This window comes from Balaenoptera ricei, chromosome 3 (genome assembly GCF_028023285.1).
Source record: "Balaenoptera ricei isolate mBalRic1 chromosome 3, mBalRic1.hap2, whole genome shotgun sequence".
Lineage (NCBI taxonomy): Eukaryota > Metazoa > Chordata > Mammalia > Artiodactyla > Balaenopteridae > Balaenoptera > Balaenoptera ricei.
In genome coordinates, this window is record NC_082641.1 from 112,702,735 (window position 1) to 112,722,437 (window position 19,703).

Consider the following 19,703-nt stretch of genomic DNA (forward strand, 5'->3'; position numbering starts at 1 on the left):
GAATATTACTTTTGTATCAGATAAAAAAGAACAAGAACAGTATCTGTTTTCTTCATCACATGTAAAAACATCTAGGCAATGAACCTTAAAGCATCTAGATAAATTCCAATAAACAAAATACATATGTATATTTAAATATTTTAAAAATCACTACTTTTGTACCCAATTGCCAATGAATCTTAATGCTCCTTTCTTTACACTCCTGAGGTCTTTCCACTGAGTGGACCTATCATACCTACATGAAATTCTATCTTGTCCCCTGATCTCTCCTGCTATTGTTCTCCACCTCTAAACACCCACCTATCATCTTTACTGCACTGTATTCCTGTCACCTCAAATTCAACATTTCTAAAACTGAACTAGTTCCCAAACCATGTCTCTTTTGGGTCTTTCATATTTCCATCAATGGTAGCAATCACTGAACCTCAAAGATACCTTTGATTCCCCTTCTGTTTCCTTCTACACTTTCATGTCTTCTTTAGTAATATATTATGTTCTAACTCTACTTTCCATTCAAATTGCTGCATTCTAGCAAGGACCCTCACATTTAACAGGATTCCTGAATTAAAAACACAACAGATCTCCCTATTTTTACTTTCTCAGTCCTCCAATCTACTCTAAAAAATAATGCTAGATTAATATTTACAGTTTCTTTACTCTGAATTCAAAACCTCGCACCTCTCACAAAATCAAGTTTTGATTCCTTAGCCTAAAAGACAAGACTTTAAAACCTACCTCCAGCTTAATTCTCTAATCTCACCTCCTTCTATTTCCATATAAGAAATTCTACAGGCAAATGCTCTTTGTCCTTTCTGCTCTGCTCTTTGTCCTGCCTTCAGCCTCTCTGAGTTTATGCTGTTCCCCTAACCTGGAATACAATAGTCTCTCCCTCTTTCCTAAATTCTACATACCCTTTAAGGCCAATTTCATGATCCATTTCCTCCAAGAAACCTTCCCTACCCAACAGGACTTTGTGTTAATCACTTGGCTTTTATTATCAGCCACTTAATATTCAGTATTATTTTTATATGCCCTCTTGTCTTTCTAATTAATAAAAGTCCTGAAGAGCAGGTACTGTCTTTTACGTCATTATAGTCACAGCATCTGGCACAAAACCCTGCACAAAGCAGACATTGTTACTAAGTATTATACCTGGATATTTCTGAATAATTACTTCACAATATTTGGCATAGCTTTTGTTACATTATACATAAGAACATATATCTAGTATCACTGTAAAATTACAAAATGTACACAGTAAGGTAAGCTATCACACTTGTTTTTCTATTATATGTCCAAATACATATGTTAACTGAAATATTCATTATATAATTTTTTATTCCATAACAACTTCCCTTTTGACTTACAGAGTGCAATTAAGGCAAAAGAAGCAAACCTTTAGTAACTTTATTTCTCTCGTTGCAATTTTGTTGACAGACTTTTCTGGTTTCTCATAAAATATCTTAATGGCCACTATCTGCCCAGTATCCTTATGTTTACACTTCATGACTGTTCCATAACTTCCCTCTCCCACTTTTCCAAGGGTTTCATACATCTCCATTTTCAAGCCCAGCTTCTTCTTTATAAAAAGAAAAGGGGGGGGGGGGGAGGAAGAAGGTTAAACATTTATACCTTTATTTATTCAAGGCGGATAATGCATTTCCACAATAAAACCATACTTAAAAATACGGAAACAGGAAAAGTAGGAATCTTTTCACAGATTCTGTTTGTCTTCGGGAACTCTGCCAGTTCGGCAGTAAGGGGTCCTTGTGGGGCTCTGGCCCCCACCAGAACTTGGGGAGCTTCCTGCTGTCAAGATCATTCCCACCAAGAGTGAAGATTCGCTCACTACATGTCACCTATTCATCATGAGTGGGGTCCCCACACGTCCAGTCATGCCCGCGTCAAATATGAGGTTCCCGCAAAGCTGCAGTCGCCAACAGGTCAGGCCCTGGGGCCCAAGAAAACCTCGGTCCCACCTGCTCCTCAAACCAGGCGTCTTAGGGTCCTGGACCAGTGCCGCGCCCTTCGCCCCTCAGTCGACCTCGTCCGGACAGCCGCCGCCGCCTCAGCCCATTCTGCAGTCTCGCCGGCCCGGCTCCGCGCAGTCTCAGCCGGGAACCAGGACACCGACCCTACCTATCCCGTCAGCTCCCAACGGCCTACTGCCATGGCAACAGTGCACCGGGCCTCTCGCTCGGGGCCTAGGGCGCAAGACCGGAACACCGGCCAGGCCCGACCCGGAAGGAAAAAGAGAGAACAAGCAGAAAAGAGTTCCTGGGGGGCGCTAACTGAAAGCCTCCTTGAGGGTGGAAGTGGGAAATACGAGCTGCTGTCGATCAAACTGGGGCCACTACACAAGGTTGGTTTTGAGCGGCGATGGGGGCGGGTCGCATTTTGACGGCAGCTTGAGTGACTGCAGATCCTCTAGGGAAGGGGAACCGGCGTGGAAGTTTATCCGACCTGCGTCTTAGATGCCCCCAGGCTCGTGAACACTTGCCACTTGTGCCGGATCCTAAAAGGATGCCTGGTGTCACCAGGCAGAGATTTCTTGTAAAACGAGACTTCCAAGGAAGTCTTGTGTAATTATAGTTTTCTAAGTTACCTAGTTAACGTTAATATTCCATAGATCTGATTTCGACCTCAACTGTTGACATTCATCCTTAAAACAGGGATAAAACGATTCATAAATCAAGAACATTTCTTGAACACCTCTTATATGCTTACAACTTTTTTTCGAACTCATAGTAATCCTTTTAAAAAACGCCCTTCCTACGTGTCAAAACTCTAAAAGTCCCTCTTGAAAAGCAAATAATTCAGAGGGCTCCACCACCCCCCAAAAAGAAGCCTTAATCTAATTGCTTAAGAACTAGACATGAGGTTCTGCTGGAGTGCCAGCCTCCAATGAATAAACTGAATATCACTGGAAGCGCCCAAGGAGTGCTGTCTTTGTTAGGGCTTTCATTTCTTTTTTCTGTAAAAAAAAGTGTAAGAGGCCGAATCTCACTGTGCTGCTCGGAAATAAGAGAAAGCACTATTATTGTCCGATAAATGCTAATCCAGTTGGTCTCACCCCACCATGCACGTTAAAATCACACCTACAGAGCTTTTTAAAAGGTCCCATCCCCAGAGATCCTGATTTAAATGAGTTAGGGTAAAGGAACTGGTATTTTAAAACCTTCCTAAGTGTTTTCTATGCTGCTAAGGTTTATACTGAGAGAGGTGTGGGGGAGGAAGGAGAAGTGGTCATGGTTTTTTGCTTATCACCACCAAAATATTCAGAATTGTCTTTCCTTTTGAAAAGTTATTCAACCATGTTAGAAAATACTTTCTATGAATAAGAATATCATAATAAATCTTACAGCGGACCCAGACTTGCTGTAAAGCACATTTATTAAATATTTGTTGTTGGCTTAATATTGACAAGGGACAAAGCATGAATCAGAGTTCCTGCTCTCAGTGAGCTCACAATCTAAAGCTACAGTCTCTACAGTATAAAATTATAGCTTTAAAACTATTCTTTCTACAAATAGATTATGGCAGGCCTGGTAACCAGGACAGCCTATGATTCTTTCTTATACAGTAAAGCTCTAGGACTTAAATGAAATCTCCTCACTTGATTTTCTCAAAAGCGTTACTTCATTTTGGAAAACCATAATCTGTAGATTTCCAAAACAATTATAATAAATTGCTAGACAAATGACATAACGGATTTTTTTTAAAAAGTTTCTCTTTGGCATTGCACTGTAGGTAACCCTACCAGTGTGTCCTCATCCTTAGTTATAGGGAGGATAAGGATTGCTGTGGCAGGAAGGCAAAAGTAAGAATATTCACCTTATTAGAGAACTACATTTGTGAATGCGTGTCTGTCAAGAGTTAGGCCTGGCTAACTTGATTACCAAGGCAGTTACTAAAAACAAGAGAAAGAATTCAGGGATTGAAGAAAGGGAGGTACCAACAAAGTAGAGAACGTTAACCCTTTCTGGTTCCATGAAAGTATGGGCAACGCTAAATTCCTCATTCTATCTTCCTATAACACCTTGGGCTGAGGAATTGCCCGAATGGGTTAAAAGAGCTCAGAGTTCAGACCAACAAAGCCCTGAAGAACAGAAATTGGCGGCAATAGAGGATAAGAACTTAATGACTAGAAGTAATGTCAGAATCCCAATGGTCAACATCCCCGAGCCCCCCTAGAGGGGGACATGTCAGGTCATTTACTTGCTAGTGTAGAAAACCTGAAATAAGTTACTCAGGCTAGATACATAACCCCCACCGACGTTTGCATGCTCTCTGCCCCAGATCTGAATCATAGTATTAGGTTTCTCTGACAACCAACTACCTATTGATATACTCTCTTGCGATCACCCCCACATTTCTTGACAAATACAACGGTACCCTATTGTAGCCAAATCCACGGACTCACAAAACCTCAAATAAGAGCAGACCCATAAAGGAAAAACAATTCCGTAATTCTATGGGGATTGTAAACAAATATTAGATAATCTATACCCCGTTCTTTTATCTCTGCCCAGAATTTCCAACCCTGGAAACCCACTGCAATGCACATGCAGGATTTTTGGTGGCCCTAAGGAAGCATTTCTGGGGATTTTACTTAGTATGGGCCTCAGCATTGAGCTGGGGAAAACGGAGGTCCCTTCCCTGTTCCCCACATACCAGACTTGATAAGCCATTGAGTCAACTAGGGGGCATTTTAAGTCCAAGTTATTTTTGGCTCTATTTTAAAGATTTAAGAAGCAAAACAAACTACTGCTTCCGACACCACCTCATCAATTGCCGTTCATTGGACAAACTGGACGGAAAACTAGTAAAGGTGTATAGCCGTCCTCAGCCCCGTAAATTTACCCGGTTCAAAGACCTGGAGGAAACTCGGATCCAGGCGACGCTCTCACGTGATCCGTTCTAATCGCGTCATAGGGACACGTGGTTCTAGATACTTCGTCCCCTCCCCCTTAGGCGTGGATTGTTGACAACGCCGCCGGCAGTCACGTGATCTTACGTCATCCCACTTTCTTTCCCTGATATCTCTGGCCCCGGATGCGTCCCTCTCTCCCCACCCGGTTGAGCCTAAACTAGTAAAAGAGGGGGAAACGGGTTGGTGTTTCGGTTTCGGTGTTTCTTAATCACAATCTCCAGCCTGAGCACAGAGAACAATAATTGGTCGATTAGTTGAGGAAGCCAAAATGGATAGGGTCCCTGCTAAAGGGCTCCAGTAACGAGCTCTCCTACGTCCCGTCCCCTTCTCCCCACCCCTCACTCCATGGTACTGGCGGAGGGCGGAGGGATCTGGAGGCGGCGGAGGGAGACGTCATTGCAGGGTTGTTTGTGCAACCTCGGCGGAGGCAGTGATCCACGGTGATTCGGCGCCGCGCCGGGGGGTGGGGGGGCTGCGCGGGACTCTTTTTTTTCAGACTGACCGCGGGGCAGCTGGGGAGCATGTCGACCCCGGCCCGGAGGAGACTTATGCGGGATTTCAAGCGGTAAGGGCCTTCATCTTCCCTGGATGACGGCTCCTCCCCAAAGCTACGGGGCTGCAGGGCGGGGATCCGGGACACCTTCCTCTCATGACCCTAAGAGGGCCGCTGTGGGCCCAGCGGGACGGACGGAAGCGCAGTCCTAGCCCCTGTTAGCACTCTCGTGTCCTTGCCTGTTCATTCGTTCGACGTAAGAAATTTCGATACCCCCTCGCCACCCCCTCCTCCTCAAAAAGTAAAAAGATGGCCATGGGCTGTCCTAGGATTCCCTGCTGGCCACTTGTCCCAGTTGCCCGATGTCTCGCCCTGGCGTTCAAACCTCATCCCCCGCCCCTGCACCTTGCGGTACCTCCTCTCTCTGCCCTGAAAGCAAGCCCTTGCAGAAGCCTTTCCTCCCGCTAGCTGCACCAGTTAGCTTTGTTCGATGGCCTTGCGGTCTCCTTCGAGGGCCAGGGTTGGGGCCAAACCCTCTCGCCCTCCCTCCCTCCCCATTCTTTCTGCAGTGAGGGTGGGGTCTGATGCGCTAGGGCCGGAGGTTAACCCATCCTCCGAAACCCGACTCTCCCCCCGCCCTCCTGAAAGGACCTTGAGAACTGGCTTAGAGGGCTGGGACTTGGGCTGGCAACCCCAGCTGCTAATGCTTTCTGGAACTCAGCTCTGTGGCCTGGTGTATAAAGCCCTATCTATAGCCTCCAAAGCCTGGGGAAATGCCGCCTTGGAGACTGGCGCTAACCTGATACTCCCTGGGCCTCCTTTTGTAAAGTAGGGTTTTGTTAGGAGGTGTTGGGGTTAGTGAGGAGGAAGTGACTTTTTTTCAGTTTCCCGTTGATTGAATGCTTGGAGGTACGGGGAGAAAAATGACGGAGAAAACTTAGCATTACGCTCCTCTGCGCATTTTTTTTTTTTTCTAGGGAGACCCGCCCTGCTTGAGGCAAAATACCTAGTGTAAGAACTTAGAATGGCCGCTCAGGAAGTAATCTCTCAACTTCATTATAAACCCTTAAATGAGGCACTTGGAAGCCATTGTTTGGGGCTTTGGCCAGTTTATCATTGAGTGTATTCGTAACTTAGCATTTATCTTTGGTGGGCGGGCTTCAAGCAGCATATCCTCTAACGCTTCTGTTCGTTGTGGCCTATTCTGCTTGAGGTTGACTAAAAAGAGCCATTTTGGGGGGTGACTAATATCAAGTCTCATACCACATGGCAGTCTATATATATATAATGTAACTTTTTTTTTTTTTTACTGAGATGACAGTCTTTAAAAGGAGATGTTCGTTTTGGTGCAGAACTCGCTTTCTACAGCTTGAAACCAGTAGATTTCAGATTAGCTCCCATGAGTGAAATTCAAATATTAAAACTTCCCAGTTCGTGGCCATTGTTACCCTGGTTTCTCACTGCAATTCTCTGCTTAATTCTGAGTTGTATACTTGGCATCTTTGGTAGTTTTCCAGGGGACTTCGGTTGCAAGAATTTGATTATGACAAATGTTGGAAGGTAACTTTGTATTGAGTTGCATGATCTGAGAGGTAGATTTAGTGTTGGTGCAGAGCTTTTAAAATAGGGACTGAGGGGAAAACCTTACCAAAGCTTTGATTACTTTAAAACCTATTGCTAATTGAAGCAAATGGGATAAAGTAACTCTACTGTCTAAAACTAGTTTCCTAATTAAATTGGATATACGTGTGTTTTCAGTCATTTAGTGTTTACACTGAGGTGGGGTTTTTTTTGTTTTTGTTTTTGTTTTGGGGGGAGGAATATTTGGTGGCCATGTTGCACAAGTAGCTGTGGTTAGGACTCACGAAGTCTTTGCATGTTGACAACAGTAAAATCGTTTTTTCACTTGAGGTTTTTACTTTGTTGTTACTGTTGAAGGCAGTTCTTGAACAGATATCTTAACCTTGGTGATATTTGAAGAGGGATAACTCCAAAGCGCTTTTAAGTCATGGTTTATTCCAGCTCAGCACAAGAACAAGGAAATTGATTTACTTTGTTTCTCAAAGTAGATGGTGTACAGTCCATAGGTGTTCTGTTTGGCGTTATTAGTGGCCTTAATGTTCAACTTTTAAAATTTCTACTCTGGATTTCTAGATTGCAAGAGGACCCACCTGTGGGTGTCAGTGGCGCACCATCTGAAAACAACATCATGCAGTGGAATGCAGTTATATTTGGGTGAGTTGAAAGAAATGACAAATGGTAGGTGTGGTGATTTTTTTTAAGAAAAGTGAACGTATAACAACTAGGAAAGGGAGCTGAGGGATCAGGGATCTTACAAAAACTGCAAGGTAAAAAAAAAATTCTGAGAAGAGTTTCGGCAGTTACATAAAATTTATGATTTTGTGATCACTTTGGGCTTTACATGATAAAAATATCATTTGAGACTAAAGGAGAAAGATAAACTATTTTGTGGAAAATGTGCCAAGCAAATTCTTACGCTTGCATTCTACTAGAACTGTAAAAAGGCTAGGAACCAAAAATACTAGAACTTCCACCATGGTAAGGATTTAAATGAAAAATGTTTCACACCTCAGTGTGAAATAACTGAATGGAGCTTTTTGAGATGCATTCTTACCTTTTACAGATAGTAAATATTTTATATATGCTTTTTAATTTAAAATTTCCTTATGGTTTTTCTTTAGTTTTCCAGAACTGGATTTTATTTTCTTTCGCTCTTTTTAAACTAGGGTTTTGCACTAAAACTTTAAAGGAATACTTTTGTAAACAGAATTCTGAATTGCTATTGAATCAGTTATGAGAGTGTACGTTAAAGACTAGTGGAAAACTGAGTGTAGTTCACCCTTCTAATTCAGGCTGTTAGAATGCTTCTTTGAGATCTTGAATGTGCCTTGCAAGTGGTAATTAAACTTCATGTTGCTGCTTAGGAAAGATGAAATTGGAATGTGGTAGCAAGGAAAAGATTTGGGCAAAAGAAACTGGCTTTCTTGGTGACATCAGATAAATCTAGTCGATTTGAACAAGAGCTATTGCTCTTTTGAAGAGCAGGACACTTTGGTGTCATAATTATCTTTTTTTAATATAAATTTATTTATTTATTTTTGCTTGCGTTGCTGCGCATGGGCTTTCTCTAGTTGCAGCGAGCGGGGGCTACTCGTCTTTGTAGTGCGCAGGCTTCTCATTGCGGAGGCTTCTCTTGTTGCAGAGCACATGCTTTAGGTGCGCAGGCTTCAGTAGTTGTGGCGCACGGGCTTAGTTGCTCCGCGGCATGTTGGGATCTTCCTGGACCAGGGCTCGAACCCTTGTTCCCTGCATTGGCAGGCAGATTCTTAACCACTGTGTCACCAGGGAAGTCCATGGTGTGTCATAATTATCTTAAACTAAAGGGTATTGATTTCCATCTTACTGATATACATTGAAAGTAAGACTTTTCCTCTTAAGAATACAGATACTTACAAAAGGGTTGGTATTTATGAACTGAATTCTTTTTGTGCTAAAATTATGACAAGTTTTTTTTGTTTTGTTTTTTGCAAAACCACCCTAAAAGGAAAACTTTGAAAATTAAAGTTACCTTTTATGTCTATATCAATAAAAATCCAGGGCTGAGGTGATAGTAAATTAACAATAACTTAAATACTCCACAAATTACCAGAATGAGCCCCTCTTTCTGAGTTTATTCTTTCCACTTGTGAAAATCAGGAAAAAGCAGAATGAAAAACTTCTTTTAATCAGAAATCTTCTTGTTTTCAGACCAGAAGGGACACCCTTTGAAGATGGTAAGTCATTCTCAATGTTTTCTATTAAAGAGGCTTCTTTTAAGTAGGGAATTGTAACACCAACCTATCTAGTTAACTAGTTTCTATTGTTAATAGGTCAAATTGTAACTAAATAATGCTACTGAGAATTTATAGTTTACAAAGGACTTTCTTCTCAAGTCAGCTTGATCACCTTCATTACTAGTTCCCTCTGTTACTTTGATATTGGCTGTAGAACTCTAAGCCTAGATTAGATGGTGGGGTCTATGTTGAGAATAGTTTAAATGGCCTTGTAGCATGCTAAAAGTGTCCTTGAGGTAAACATCAGAAGGGTAATCATGCTTTTTTAACTTTATGTATATTGATCAGGTGCTGAGCTGAAATTGTTCTTAATCATACACAGCTGCCAGTAGCTTCACATAACAGCTAGCATTTGACACCCGTAAATAGTTACCATTCTGCAGGATCTTTTGCGTCTTAAATTCAGTATTTTCACCAAGAGCCAGGAAAATGGAAAACTCCTTCTAATATGTATTTATAGTTGAACTTCTCAAATTGAGTTTAACCAGATACTTAGTTTCCCTAATTATAGCATGGATTTTTAAAAATTGTTAAACAGGTTTGTCTTAGTTATCACAGTGGCTTCAGAATTAACCCATCAAGGATATTTGTACAAATAATGATTGCAGAAGTATTTTTAAGGAGATAACCTGAATGTTCAATAGGAGAAATGGTTAAGCAAATTATGATATATCTAGACTCTAGAATATTATGTACCTATTAAAGAATAAGGTAGATCTGGACGTATATCTGAGGAGACAAAAAACTTGCAGAATGTATGTTGTAATACCACATTTTTACTAAATACATACATGCAAGTGTGTGTGGTTAAAGGGGGTTATATACCATACTGTTACCTGTGGTTACCTCTAGATGGGGGGTAAGGAGTTGAAGGGAGGTACTCAAGGAGTTCAGCTTTTTACTTTATACCAGAGGATTCTTAAGGGTGGTCCATAAACTCCTTAAGTTCCCTGTGACTCTTTCAGGGGTTCCATGGGATCAAAACTGTCTTCATACCAGTAGTGAGACATTTGCCTTTTTCATTGTATTAACATTAGCTCTGATGGTACAAAAGTGTTAGTGGTTAAAACTGGCCCTAAGCAGTTTAGCACCTTGGCATATATCAAGATAGTGGCACCAAACTGCTGGGAGTCATTGTATTTTTTGCATTTTAAAAGATGCCAGTTTCAGTTTAAAATGTCTTGATGAAAAAGTGGGAATTTATTAATATTACTAAATTCTGACCGTTGAGTATGCATCTTTTTAATATTCTGCGTGATGAAGTTGGAAGTATGCATGAAACACTTCTCTTACATACCAAACTATGATGGTCATCTAGAGGGAAAGCAGTTCTGCAGTTGTTTGAGCTGCAACTTCAATTACTGCTTTCTTCATGGAACATTTTTTACTTGAAGGAATGACTGACAAACTCCGGTTATTTAGATACGAGTTTGTATTTGGTTGACGTATTCTTAAAAGTTACCAAAATGAGCTGTTAGGTCAAGCAAAGTGACTGACAGTATTTGTAGCTGCTGATAAAATGACGGCTTCCCAATACTTTTAAGACTTCTCTCATGAGATCAGTAGGTGGTATTACCTGTTGTGATTTTTTTTTTTGATGGAGTATATATATAATGAAATACGGCAACATTTAGAAGATTTGGATAACTCAGTGAACCAATATTTTCCAAATGGCTAATGTATTAGAAAATTATGGATGGATAAAAGATATATGCAATATGCAACAGTTGTTAATGTAACTGATGCAGAAAGTTTTTGTGGTTTCAGATTCTACATTGCAGCTAACCTTTAAAAATGTACCATTTCTTTGGTGTAATATCAAAGAATATCTAAATTATCTGAAAAGGCTATGAAAATAGTCTTTCCTTTTTCATTTACATATTTGTGTGAGGCCTGATTTTCTTCATGTACCTCAACCAAAACAGCATGTTGCAATGATTGAATGCAGAAGCAGCTAAGAGAATGCAGCTGTCTTCTATTAAGCTAATCATTTAAGAGATTTGCAAATATGTAAAACAATGCTACACTTCTCACTAACTTGGTTGGGGGAAATATAGTTATTTTCATTAAATGTTACTTAGGTTAATGTGTAATGAGTTTACAGTTGTTAATAAATATGTTAAGTTTTCCTTGAGTTATAGTTTCTAATACAATAAATATAGATAATTATAGCCTGTGATGTGCTGGAGGCAGCTTATACCGATTGTGAGAATAGATTGTTTAAAAATTTGGGGGAATTTTTGCAAGTTGGTTATTAAAGAGCCCATATTTTTAAATTATTTTCAATTTTTGGTAGAAATACTATAAAATGGTATGCTGTTCTCAACTTCATATTCAGTGACTTCACTTTGGAAGCTTGGCGTGGTTGGGAGTAAGAGTATAAAGGGGTCCTGAGACCCCATAATGTGAATTTAAAAAGGTTAAAAAAAAGCTGTTTCATATCTGTGTTTGTCTGAAGTGTTTATGTTGTACATTTTTAAAATTAAAATTAAAACTGTAAAACTATATAACTAGGTATAAGGCTATCTTTGCTAATGAACTGTACATTTCATAGACTCTATTAATATATCAAAATGTGAATTAAATATCATCTTTGATTTTGTTTGTATCTTTGGCCTCCCTAATCCCAAATTTCCAAACAAAAAATGTAAAGAGGTAGAGGTTACATACTGAATATATGACTAATGAAAATAAAATATTAAATATTTTACTAAATACATGCCTCTGATACTGGAGTCATGAGTTTAGAATTTAGGGTGAGAAAGGGTTTTTGTTTTGTTTTTTTAAACTGCATTGATGAAATAAGGAAAGAAGCTTGTAGAGACATCTGGAATGGTTTTAAACTTTTATTGACTTCATTAGGAATAAGCCTCAACTTACTATGCCCAAGGTGTTGTGGTTGGAGTACCTATCCAACCTTCAGGTAGATTTCCTCAAAATAAAAGGACTCTGGATAGTGAATAAATGCAAAAGGAGGCTAGAAAGACAAACACGAAACTATTAACGGTGGTTGTTTCTGCTAAATAGATTTGGAATTTAAGAGCTCTTCTTTGTATACTCTGAACAGATTGACTTTATTATAAATGCATAATTTTTTTTAAATGCCTGTTTCTTTTGACCATAAGATAATGATTTAGACTGACCAAAATGTACTGTATTGGTCTATAACCAACAGTAGGCAGTTACACTAATGCTTAACTGATTCTTGGCATACTTAAGTGATAGGGACAGAGCAGACTTTTCACATTAGTGGCCATGCCTCCAATCTGAGTCCTTTGTCATGTGGTGGTGAGCCCATCTCAAAATCATTTGGCACCCCCTTCTAAGTTACAATAAATTATTTGTAGTTCCTCAAATGTGCATTTAAAATTTTGGTAGCTAGGGCAAAATTGCTTTCCAACAATATGACAGTTAATGTTCCCACCAGTAGCACATGTAAGTGCTTGTACCCCCCAAGTGCTTGCCAATGCTGTATGTTATCAGTACATAAATAGTATATTTAGTATGTTTTATGCGCTAAACCAAAATTGACATTAATTTTTGTGTGGTCGTGCAAAAGCCAGCATGGGCTTGGGAGTTCATTGATGAAGAGAGAGAAAAGTTATGCTTGTCTTTACTGTAATTATTTTGGTTTGTTTTCTATCTAGGTACTTTTAAACTAGTAATAGAATTTTCTGAAGAATATCCAAATAAACCGCCAACTGTTAGGTTTTTATCCAAAATGTTTCATCCAAATGGTAAGTAGCAATTTATTAGCCTTTGCAAATGATAGAAGGAAAAAAGAGTTGTTTCATCCTTTTAGGTCTTGCCCATACTTCTCGTTATTAGGGCCCACTTCTAGATGTTGCTTCTGTGTCAATATTAACCATACTTTTGTAGTCTGGAATCTTATCAAGGTTCCAGATTTGAGGTAAAGTTTTGTTTTAATAACTTCTGATTTTAAAGTAATATCTATTTATTTATCAAAATGTGAAAGATACTAAAAAGAATTTATAGCTTAAAATTTAGCTTGCAAATAAATGTACAAAATTAAGATCATGTTGTATGTAAAGTTAAGTAATTTATATATAACATGAACATTTTCACTTATTAAATATTCTTTTGTATCTTTTTTTTTCTCCTCCTTTGGCCGCGCCACGCGGCTTGTGGGGTCTTAGTTCCCCGACGAGGGATCGAACCCGGGCCCCCGGCAGGGAGAGCGTGGAGTCCTAACCACTGGACCACCAGGGAATTCCCCATATCATTCTTAATGGCTGCAAAATGTTCTGTTTTATGAGTTTACCATTATTTATTTAATCATTGTCCAGTTGGTGATTTTTAATTGTTTACAGTTTTGAACAGCACATTTTTCTTGAAAATAAATCTCAAATACCCATGAATAAGTTTTTAGAAGTAGGATTACTAGGTCAAAGATTTGTATGTTTTTAAGGGTTTTTTTAAATACAGTTTTCCTCCCTTGTTCCTATTTTTACTTTTAGCAGTTTATTACTATTTTCCATAAATGATTGCTAAGTGACTCTTTTGTAATTAAATTTGCTCTTCCTGACTTATTGCTCTTTACTTCTAATAACTTTGTATTCCTGGATTATAAATTACTGTATGAAAGACTTATTTTCCAGAATATTTAAGTTCTTTTTCCCTTTTATATCCTTTGCACATTTAAATGTGGTTTTCCCCATCAGTTAACTTACTTTCAGGAGGAACATTTTCAGGGGTCCTCTTGATTGTGCGTCTAGTCTAGAACTACAGACTACGTGAGATAACTGCAGGCAGATAGGGGTCTCCCTACTCATAGGAGAGGTGTGTTTGTGTGTCTGGAATCAAGGTGACTTCCCAGTAATAGATTAGATCATAGATTTAGCCTTTGTGCTTTATTGCTGTGAAGTCGCTTTTTCTTTCAAGGTCTTCCCCCACCCATAGGCAAGGCAGCTTTAATTTTATTTTCTGTTTCTATTCTGAGGAAATTTTCAAGTCACTTATTATCATTTATTCTACTGTAGCTTTACTAGCTTTGACTTGTTAGTGAATCAACCCAAACTAGTAAGGGAGCTCTGTAAATCAAGGTAGAAAAGACTGTGGAATGTGCAAGGAGTATATGTGTATAGGTTTAAGATTTTCAGCCTTAACAAATTTATAAGGAAACAGTGTATTTGATTTTTCTTTTATCCCTTCATATTAATAACATGGTTTCCCTTATTTCCACTATCAGTACCTTATTTAGTTAACTTCTTAGTTTGCTTTTTTTAAAACATCTTTATTAAAAGATTGACATACTGTGCTACTCACCCATTTAAGTTGTACAATTCAGTGGTTTTTAGTATCTTCACTGAGTTGTGCAACCATCACCATTATCAATTTTAGAACATTTTTATCACCCTCCCCAAAAAATCCCATGCCTATTAGCAGTCACTCCCCATCCCCACCCCCTCTGCCTCCCAGCCATAGGCAACCACTGATTTATTTTCACTCTACAGGTTTGCTTATTCCGGACATTTCATATAAATGGAATCATATAATATATGTGGTCCTTTGTGATTGATTTCTTTCAGCTGACATAGTTTTCAGATTCATCTGTGTTGTAACACATACTTGTACTTCATTTCCTTTTATTGCTGAATGATAATCCATTGTATGGATAGACTACATTTTGTTCATTCATCAGTTGATGGATGTTCGGTTTCTAGTTTACTTTTGGATTACTTCTCAAAAATAGTTACTAGTTCAAAACTTTAAAATCATTTTACAGTTTTATGGGTCTTACAGAGGTGATGATTTTTGCTTTGGACTTGCTAAGTTTGATGTTCCTATGGGATACACAGTAAGCGGTTGACTATGCTGCTTTAAAGCTGAGAGTTAAATCCGGTCTAACGCTAACAATTGGAAGTACCTAGCACATAGATAGTAATAATTGAGGCCATGAATAAAATTGCCCAGAGGGTGTGTAAAGGGTAAGAAGGAAGAGGACCGAGGATAGAGCCCTGAGGAATGAAGGTACTTAAGTGTAATTTGCCTCCTCTCCCCAAAAAGGCCTCACTTATTCCTGTTTGATGCAGAGTGGTCTGGCTTGTTCTGTGAAGCATTCCACAATTTGGCAGTGTCTATAACATTTAAATGCATTTATCCTTTGTCAACACAGCAATTCTGCTTCTGGAAATTTATTGTAGAGATAAATAATCTGGCAAGTTCTGGATAAAAATTTATGTTCATTGTTTGTATTCTCACATAATCAGTTCAGGAGGGGGGAAAAGCCTCTCAAGTGTTAGACTTTTAAAACGGTAATCACTTGATTTTTATTTTTATTATGAAAGGAATGCATACTTATTGGAAAAACAAATCATAAAGTACAAGGAAAGGTAAAGAAAATAATACCCTTCATAATCCTACTATTTACAGATATCTACATTTTGGCATTTAGTCTTACAAATGTTTTTGTGATTGCATATACTTCAAATGAAAATATTTATAAATAATTCTTTATAAGAAATGGAATTATCCTAAATAAGTAATTGGAAACTTATTAATGTAATATATTGGGGGTGTCATTCTACATTAATTAACATATGGTAGATGTATATCATTTCTGGCGGCAGTATTGGTATGTACCGTTAATAACGTACCATTATTTAGCCAGTCCCCTCACTGTGGACCAAAGGTAGTTTCCAGTTTGTCACTTCTATAAAGAGTATTATAGTGAACATCCTGTAAATAAAACTTTGCATGTCCATGATTATTACTTTTAGAGTGGAATTGCTATGTCAAAAAATTAGCTTTTTTATCCCCCCAAGAACTTTATTTAGGAATATTTGGAAATGTGGAATTTAAACAGATTTGCTATATAGTATGTGATGAAAAAATTTAACTCTCACTCAGCCTCCTGATCAAAAGGCGCATAAAGAGTCCTTAGTTTGAGACTGATTTTCCTGTGAGACAAAAAGTTTTAGTTATTGACTAATGTTCAAGATTTCTGACTGAACCAAGCATTTGGTTTGTGGTAAAAATTTCTCTTTAATTGTTAGAAATGACAAAGTTAATATGTAACCAATTTTAGTGTTGTCTTTGCAGTGTATGCTGATGGTAGCATATGTTTAGATATCCTTCAGAATAGATGGAGTCCAACATACGATGTATCTTCTATCTTAACATCAATTCAGGTAAGCATGTGTTAGGATGCATCTTAACTTTTCAAGATTCTGTGGGATATAATTGGCTCTTTTAGGATCAATTTAAAGGCCAAGTGAGCAAACTAACCTTCCCAACACTAAGGTAACCAGTGGCAGAGCTTGGACAAAACCCTCATGATTTTTATACAACCAATCTGCTTTTTCATTCGTGACCACATTGGATCAAATACACAATCATTCTGATCAAATTTAAGTATAAAGTGTTCTCACAGGTCAGGTGTTTGTTTTGTTTTGTTTTGTTTGTTTTTTGCCACACCACAAGGCTTGCGGAATCTTAGTTCCCTGACCAGGGATTGAACCCATGTCCCCTGCAGTGAAAGTGCAGCGTCCTAACCACTGGACCACCAGGGAATTCCCTCACGGGTCAAGTATTATTCGTGCCCACAAAGAAGAGTCTTCTTGGAGAGAGATAAAGATGATTGTTTAGAAAAAAACATAGGGACCTCAAGAAACTGCCAAGTGCAGAGAAGCATTGAGTATGTTACCCCATCCAAGAAATTCTATTTTAAACGAAAGTAAATAACTATTCGCCAAAGCACTCTGGCAGAATATTTCAGAGTTGACCTTGAATGACAGTTTGGGGGAGGGGTGGAGGGTGAGTGATGTTTTAGTTATATGGATTTGAGAGGAGCAGAAGTAACGTTTTTGGTTTATGACCTTTTTAAAGTTTTTTCTGTCACACTTCTGCTTTAATTCACGTCATCTTATAAAGTGTTTTCAGCTTTCCTGTTTCATTCCCTTGCTGCTAGGTGCATATGTTTTGTTGATTAAAGGAAACAAGGTACACTACCCAACTTACTGTCAGAAATTTGCAAGTTTACCTCAGTAATAGAGTTAAACTTTGGAAAATGTTAGTTGCTAAGCTATTTTATAGATATTGTGTGTTAACCAAATCAAGTTATTTCCTGGTTATTGTCTCAGTATGCTGAAGAATATTGTTCTTTTCCAATTTCTTTGAGATTAGAGGTCTTAAGGCAATTAAGAACTATCTGTTTTGAAAGCTTAAGTTCTCTAGCAGCAGGAAACTTAAGTGTATTTATCAAACCATTTCTGAAAGTACTTAGATCTAAAAATATGTAAGACGTACTAATTTCTGTCTCTCTTCATAGAATAATTTGTTTTGTACAACTTCTGTGCTCCATATCGGACCCATGTTAATATAAATAACTCTACAAATATGTTTTATCTTCTGTCTTTCCTTCTAGTCTCTGCTGGATGAACCAAATCCAAATAGTCCAGCCAATAGCCAGGCAGCACAGCTTTATCAGGAAAACAAACGAGAATATGAGAAAAGAGTTTCGGCCATTGTTGAACAAAGCTGGAATGATTCATAATAGACAACTGGTCTGTTAATCTTTTTCATCATTGTTGTGTATAATTTACCTCTCAGTAGAAAGGCTAACAAATTTTAAGTGCCACAGGTTTTAAGGATTCTGCAGAAAAAAAAAAGTCCTTCGGTTTAGAACCTACAAAAGCTTGTGTATCTTGATTAATGTACTTTTTATTGCATGGTGTGAACTAAGTTATTGCTTACATAAATTTGTAATATATCCTGTTTGTATTTTTTTCCAAGTGTATAATGTTGGTGTGGAGTTTTCATGACAGAATATACACATTTTGTAAATCTGTACTTTTTTCAAATATTGAATGCCTTATTTTTGAATTCTTTAGATTTTTAAATTGGAGAAAAGCACTTAAAGTTTTTTATATATGAATATTACATGTAAAGCTGTTAAAATACATAACTTCAGTGCAAGAGACTTTGTCACTTATTTCCTTATCTGAGTAGGAGGGGTTAATAAGTCTCTAGCTCTCCATCAATTGATAGTTTCATGTCTGATTTCAAAAGAACAGATTTATATTTTATCAAGAAATTCTTCAAATTCGATTCTAAACACCAATTATAATCTCAAACTTTATTTTGAATGTACCTATATTAGTTTCAGTTGAGCAATTATAGACATAACTGGTTTGATTCTGTCCAACTCTGTATTTAGGCCACTTGTTACTGTTTCTTCATGCACTACTTACTGTTAAACTCTACCTTTTGCGATTTCACAATTTGCACCTCCACCACGAGGAATTGGCACCTCTACCATGAGCAGAGAGCTGATGCAACTTATTTTGTTGCTTGATAGCACTTTAAAAGATTTTTGATAATGAAAAAAGTAAACCGTCAACATTTACCAAAAACTCATGCCCCACTATTAACAATAAATAAGAACTTGTTGCATTGGTTTGAACAAGGCAGATATTTGGAAGGAATCTTGGTTTAATTTAAATATTTGAAAACTGCCTTTTAATGCAATTGCCTATCTGTTTATTCTGGAAAAATGTTTTAACACCAGGGCCTGCTGAGTTGCTTTCTCTTGTGGAGATTTTTTTTTTTTTAATCTCCTAAGTTGTATAAAAGTTGTACTGCATTTTAGTTTACTGGATAAACATAAAACACAGTATTGAAGAACGCTAATACAAAGCTATCCTATGCCTTCAAATAGTATAGAAAATGGAAAATATACAAGTAAATTCTGTTGAACCACCTGTGTAGTCTTTCTAGTAGTTAAAAGAGCTATTTCATTAACCCCAAGAGTTTCTTGCACATTCATAGTAGCTTAGTAAGCTAACAGCTTCTTTTCTATTGAAAGACTGATTTCTCTACTGGAAGACTGTAGGATGGCAATATCTATAGGTTCTATTTATTAAGCAAATTTTAGAAAGGATAAGTGCTGATGTTTCCCTTTAAAAGTTAATACTTGGGAAATTTGGGGGTAAGTGTATGATCTTAGGGAACTTTTGATACATTTGAGAGTTAACTCACTGGAATTATGCCCCCGCCCCCCCAAAAAAAGAGGCTTTATTTAAAGGTACTTTTTGGTCATATCAAATGTGTGATACTTCTATATTCAGCTCTAAAACAGTTTCTTTAGACATTTACTCCAGTGACTGTCTCTTAGATTAAATATACAGTAGCTATGATAGTCTCCCCTCTTATTTCATTAAATGCTATTTGGATACTACAAAATCTATTTTTATCCTTAACCTGTTTTCTCTATTTAAAACTGAAATATTTCAAGTATTGATAGATAATTATAAGGAAGTTACATCTTACTTCGCAGGCAGTTAATGAGCTCTAACTCCTAAATTCAACACATGCATAAAACTCATATCTAGCCCCCATTCCTATTGGAGAAAATTCTTAGGAATGTTGCATCTCTCAATTACTCTTCAGTTTTTTTCTTCAG

General features: G+C 37.9%; 2 protein-coding genes across 11 annotated transcripts in view; one reads left to right on the forward strand and one right to left on the reverse strand.

The window, feature by feature from the left end:
* The window catches only part of CDKL3 (cyclin dependent kinase like 3), a 117,401-nt gene extending 112,495 nt beyond the window's left edge, over positions 1-4,906 (reverse strand). For 7 of the 10 annotated variants that reach the window (XM_059917083.1, XM_059917088.1, XM_059917078.1 and 4 more), the window contains exons 1-2: positions 1,980-2,221; positions 1,397-1,579 (exon numbers count right to left, since the gene is read on the reverse strand). In XM_059917083.1, coding sequence (XP_059773066.1) covers positions 1,397-1,561 — 165 coding nt within the window. In that variant the 5' untranslated portion in view covers positions 1,562-1,579; positions 1,980-2,221. Of the gene's footprint in view, positions 1-1,396; positions 1,580-1,979; positions 2,222-4,863 lie in introns of those variants that run through there. The other 3 variants (XM_059917082.1, XM_059917081.1, XM_059917080.1) reach the window with 3 other exon arrangements.
* Positions 4,907-5,356: 450 nt separating this feature from the next.
* Positions 5,357-18,711, forward strand: UBE2B (ubiquitin conjugating enzyme E2 B). The gene is made up of 6 exons (XM_059917093.1): positions 5,357-5,498; positions 7,581-7,661; positions 9,195-9,220; positions 12,928-13,017; positions 16,343-16,431; positions 17,667-18,711. Exons 1-6 carry the CDS (start codon positions 5,455-5,457, stop codon positions 17,793-17,795), a joined length of 459 nt encoding a protein of 152 aa, XP_059773076.1. The 5' UTR covers positions 5,357-5,454; the 3' UTR covers positions 17,796-18,711.
* The last annotated feature ends 992 nt before the right edge of the window (positions 18,712-19,703 follow it).

Coding starts and splice junctions, on each gene's coding strand:
- UBE2B (XM_059917093.1), top strand. CDS start 5,455: ATGTCGACCCCGGCCCGGAGGAGACTTATGCGGGATTTCAAGCG. Junction 7,662..9,194: donor TGGAATGCAGTTATATTTGG/GTGAGTTGAAAG, acceptor TCTTGTTTTCAG/ACCAGAAGGGACACCCTTTG. Junction 9,221..12,927: donor AGGGACACCCTTTGAAGATG/GTAAGTCATTCT, acceptor TTTTCTATCTAG/GTACTTTTAAACTAGTAATA.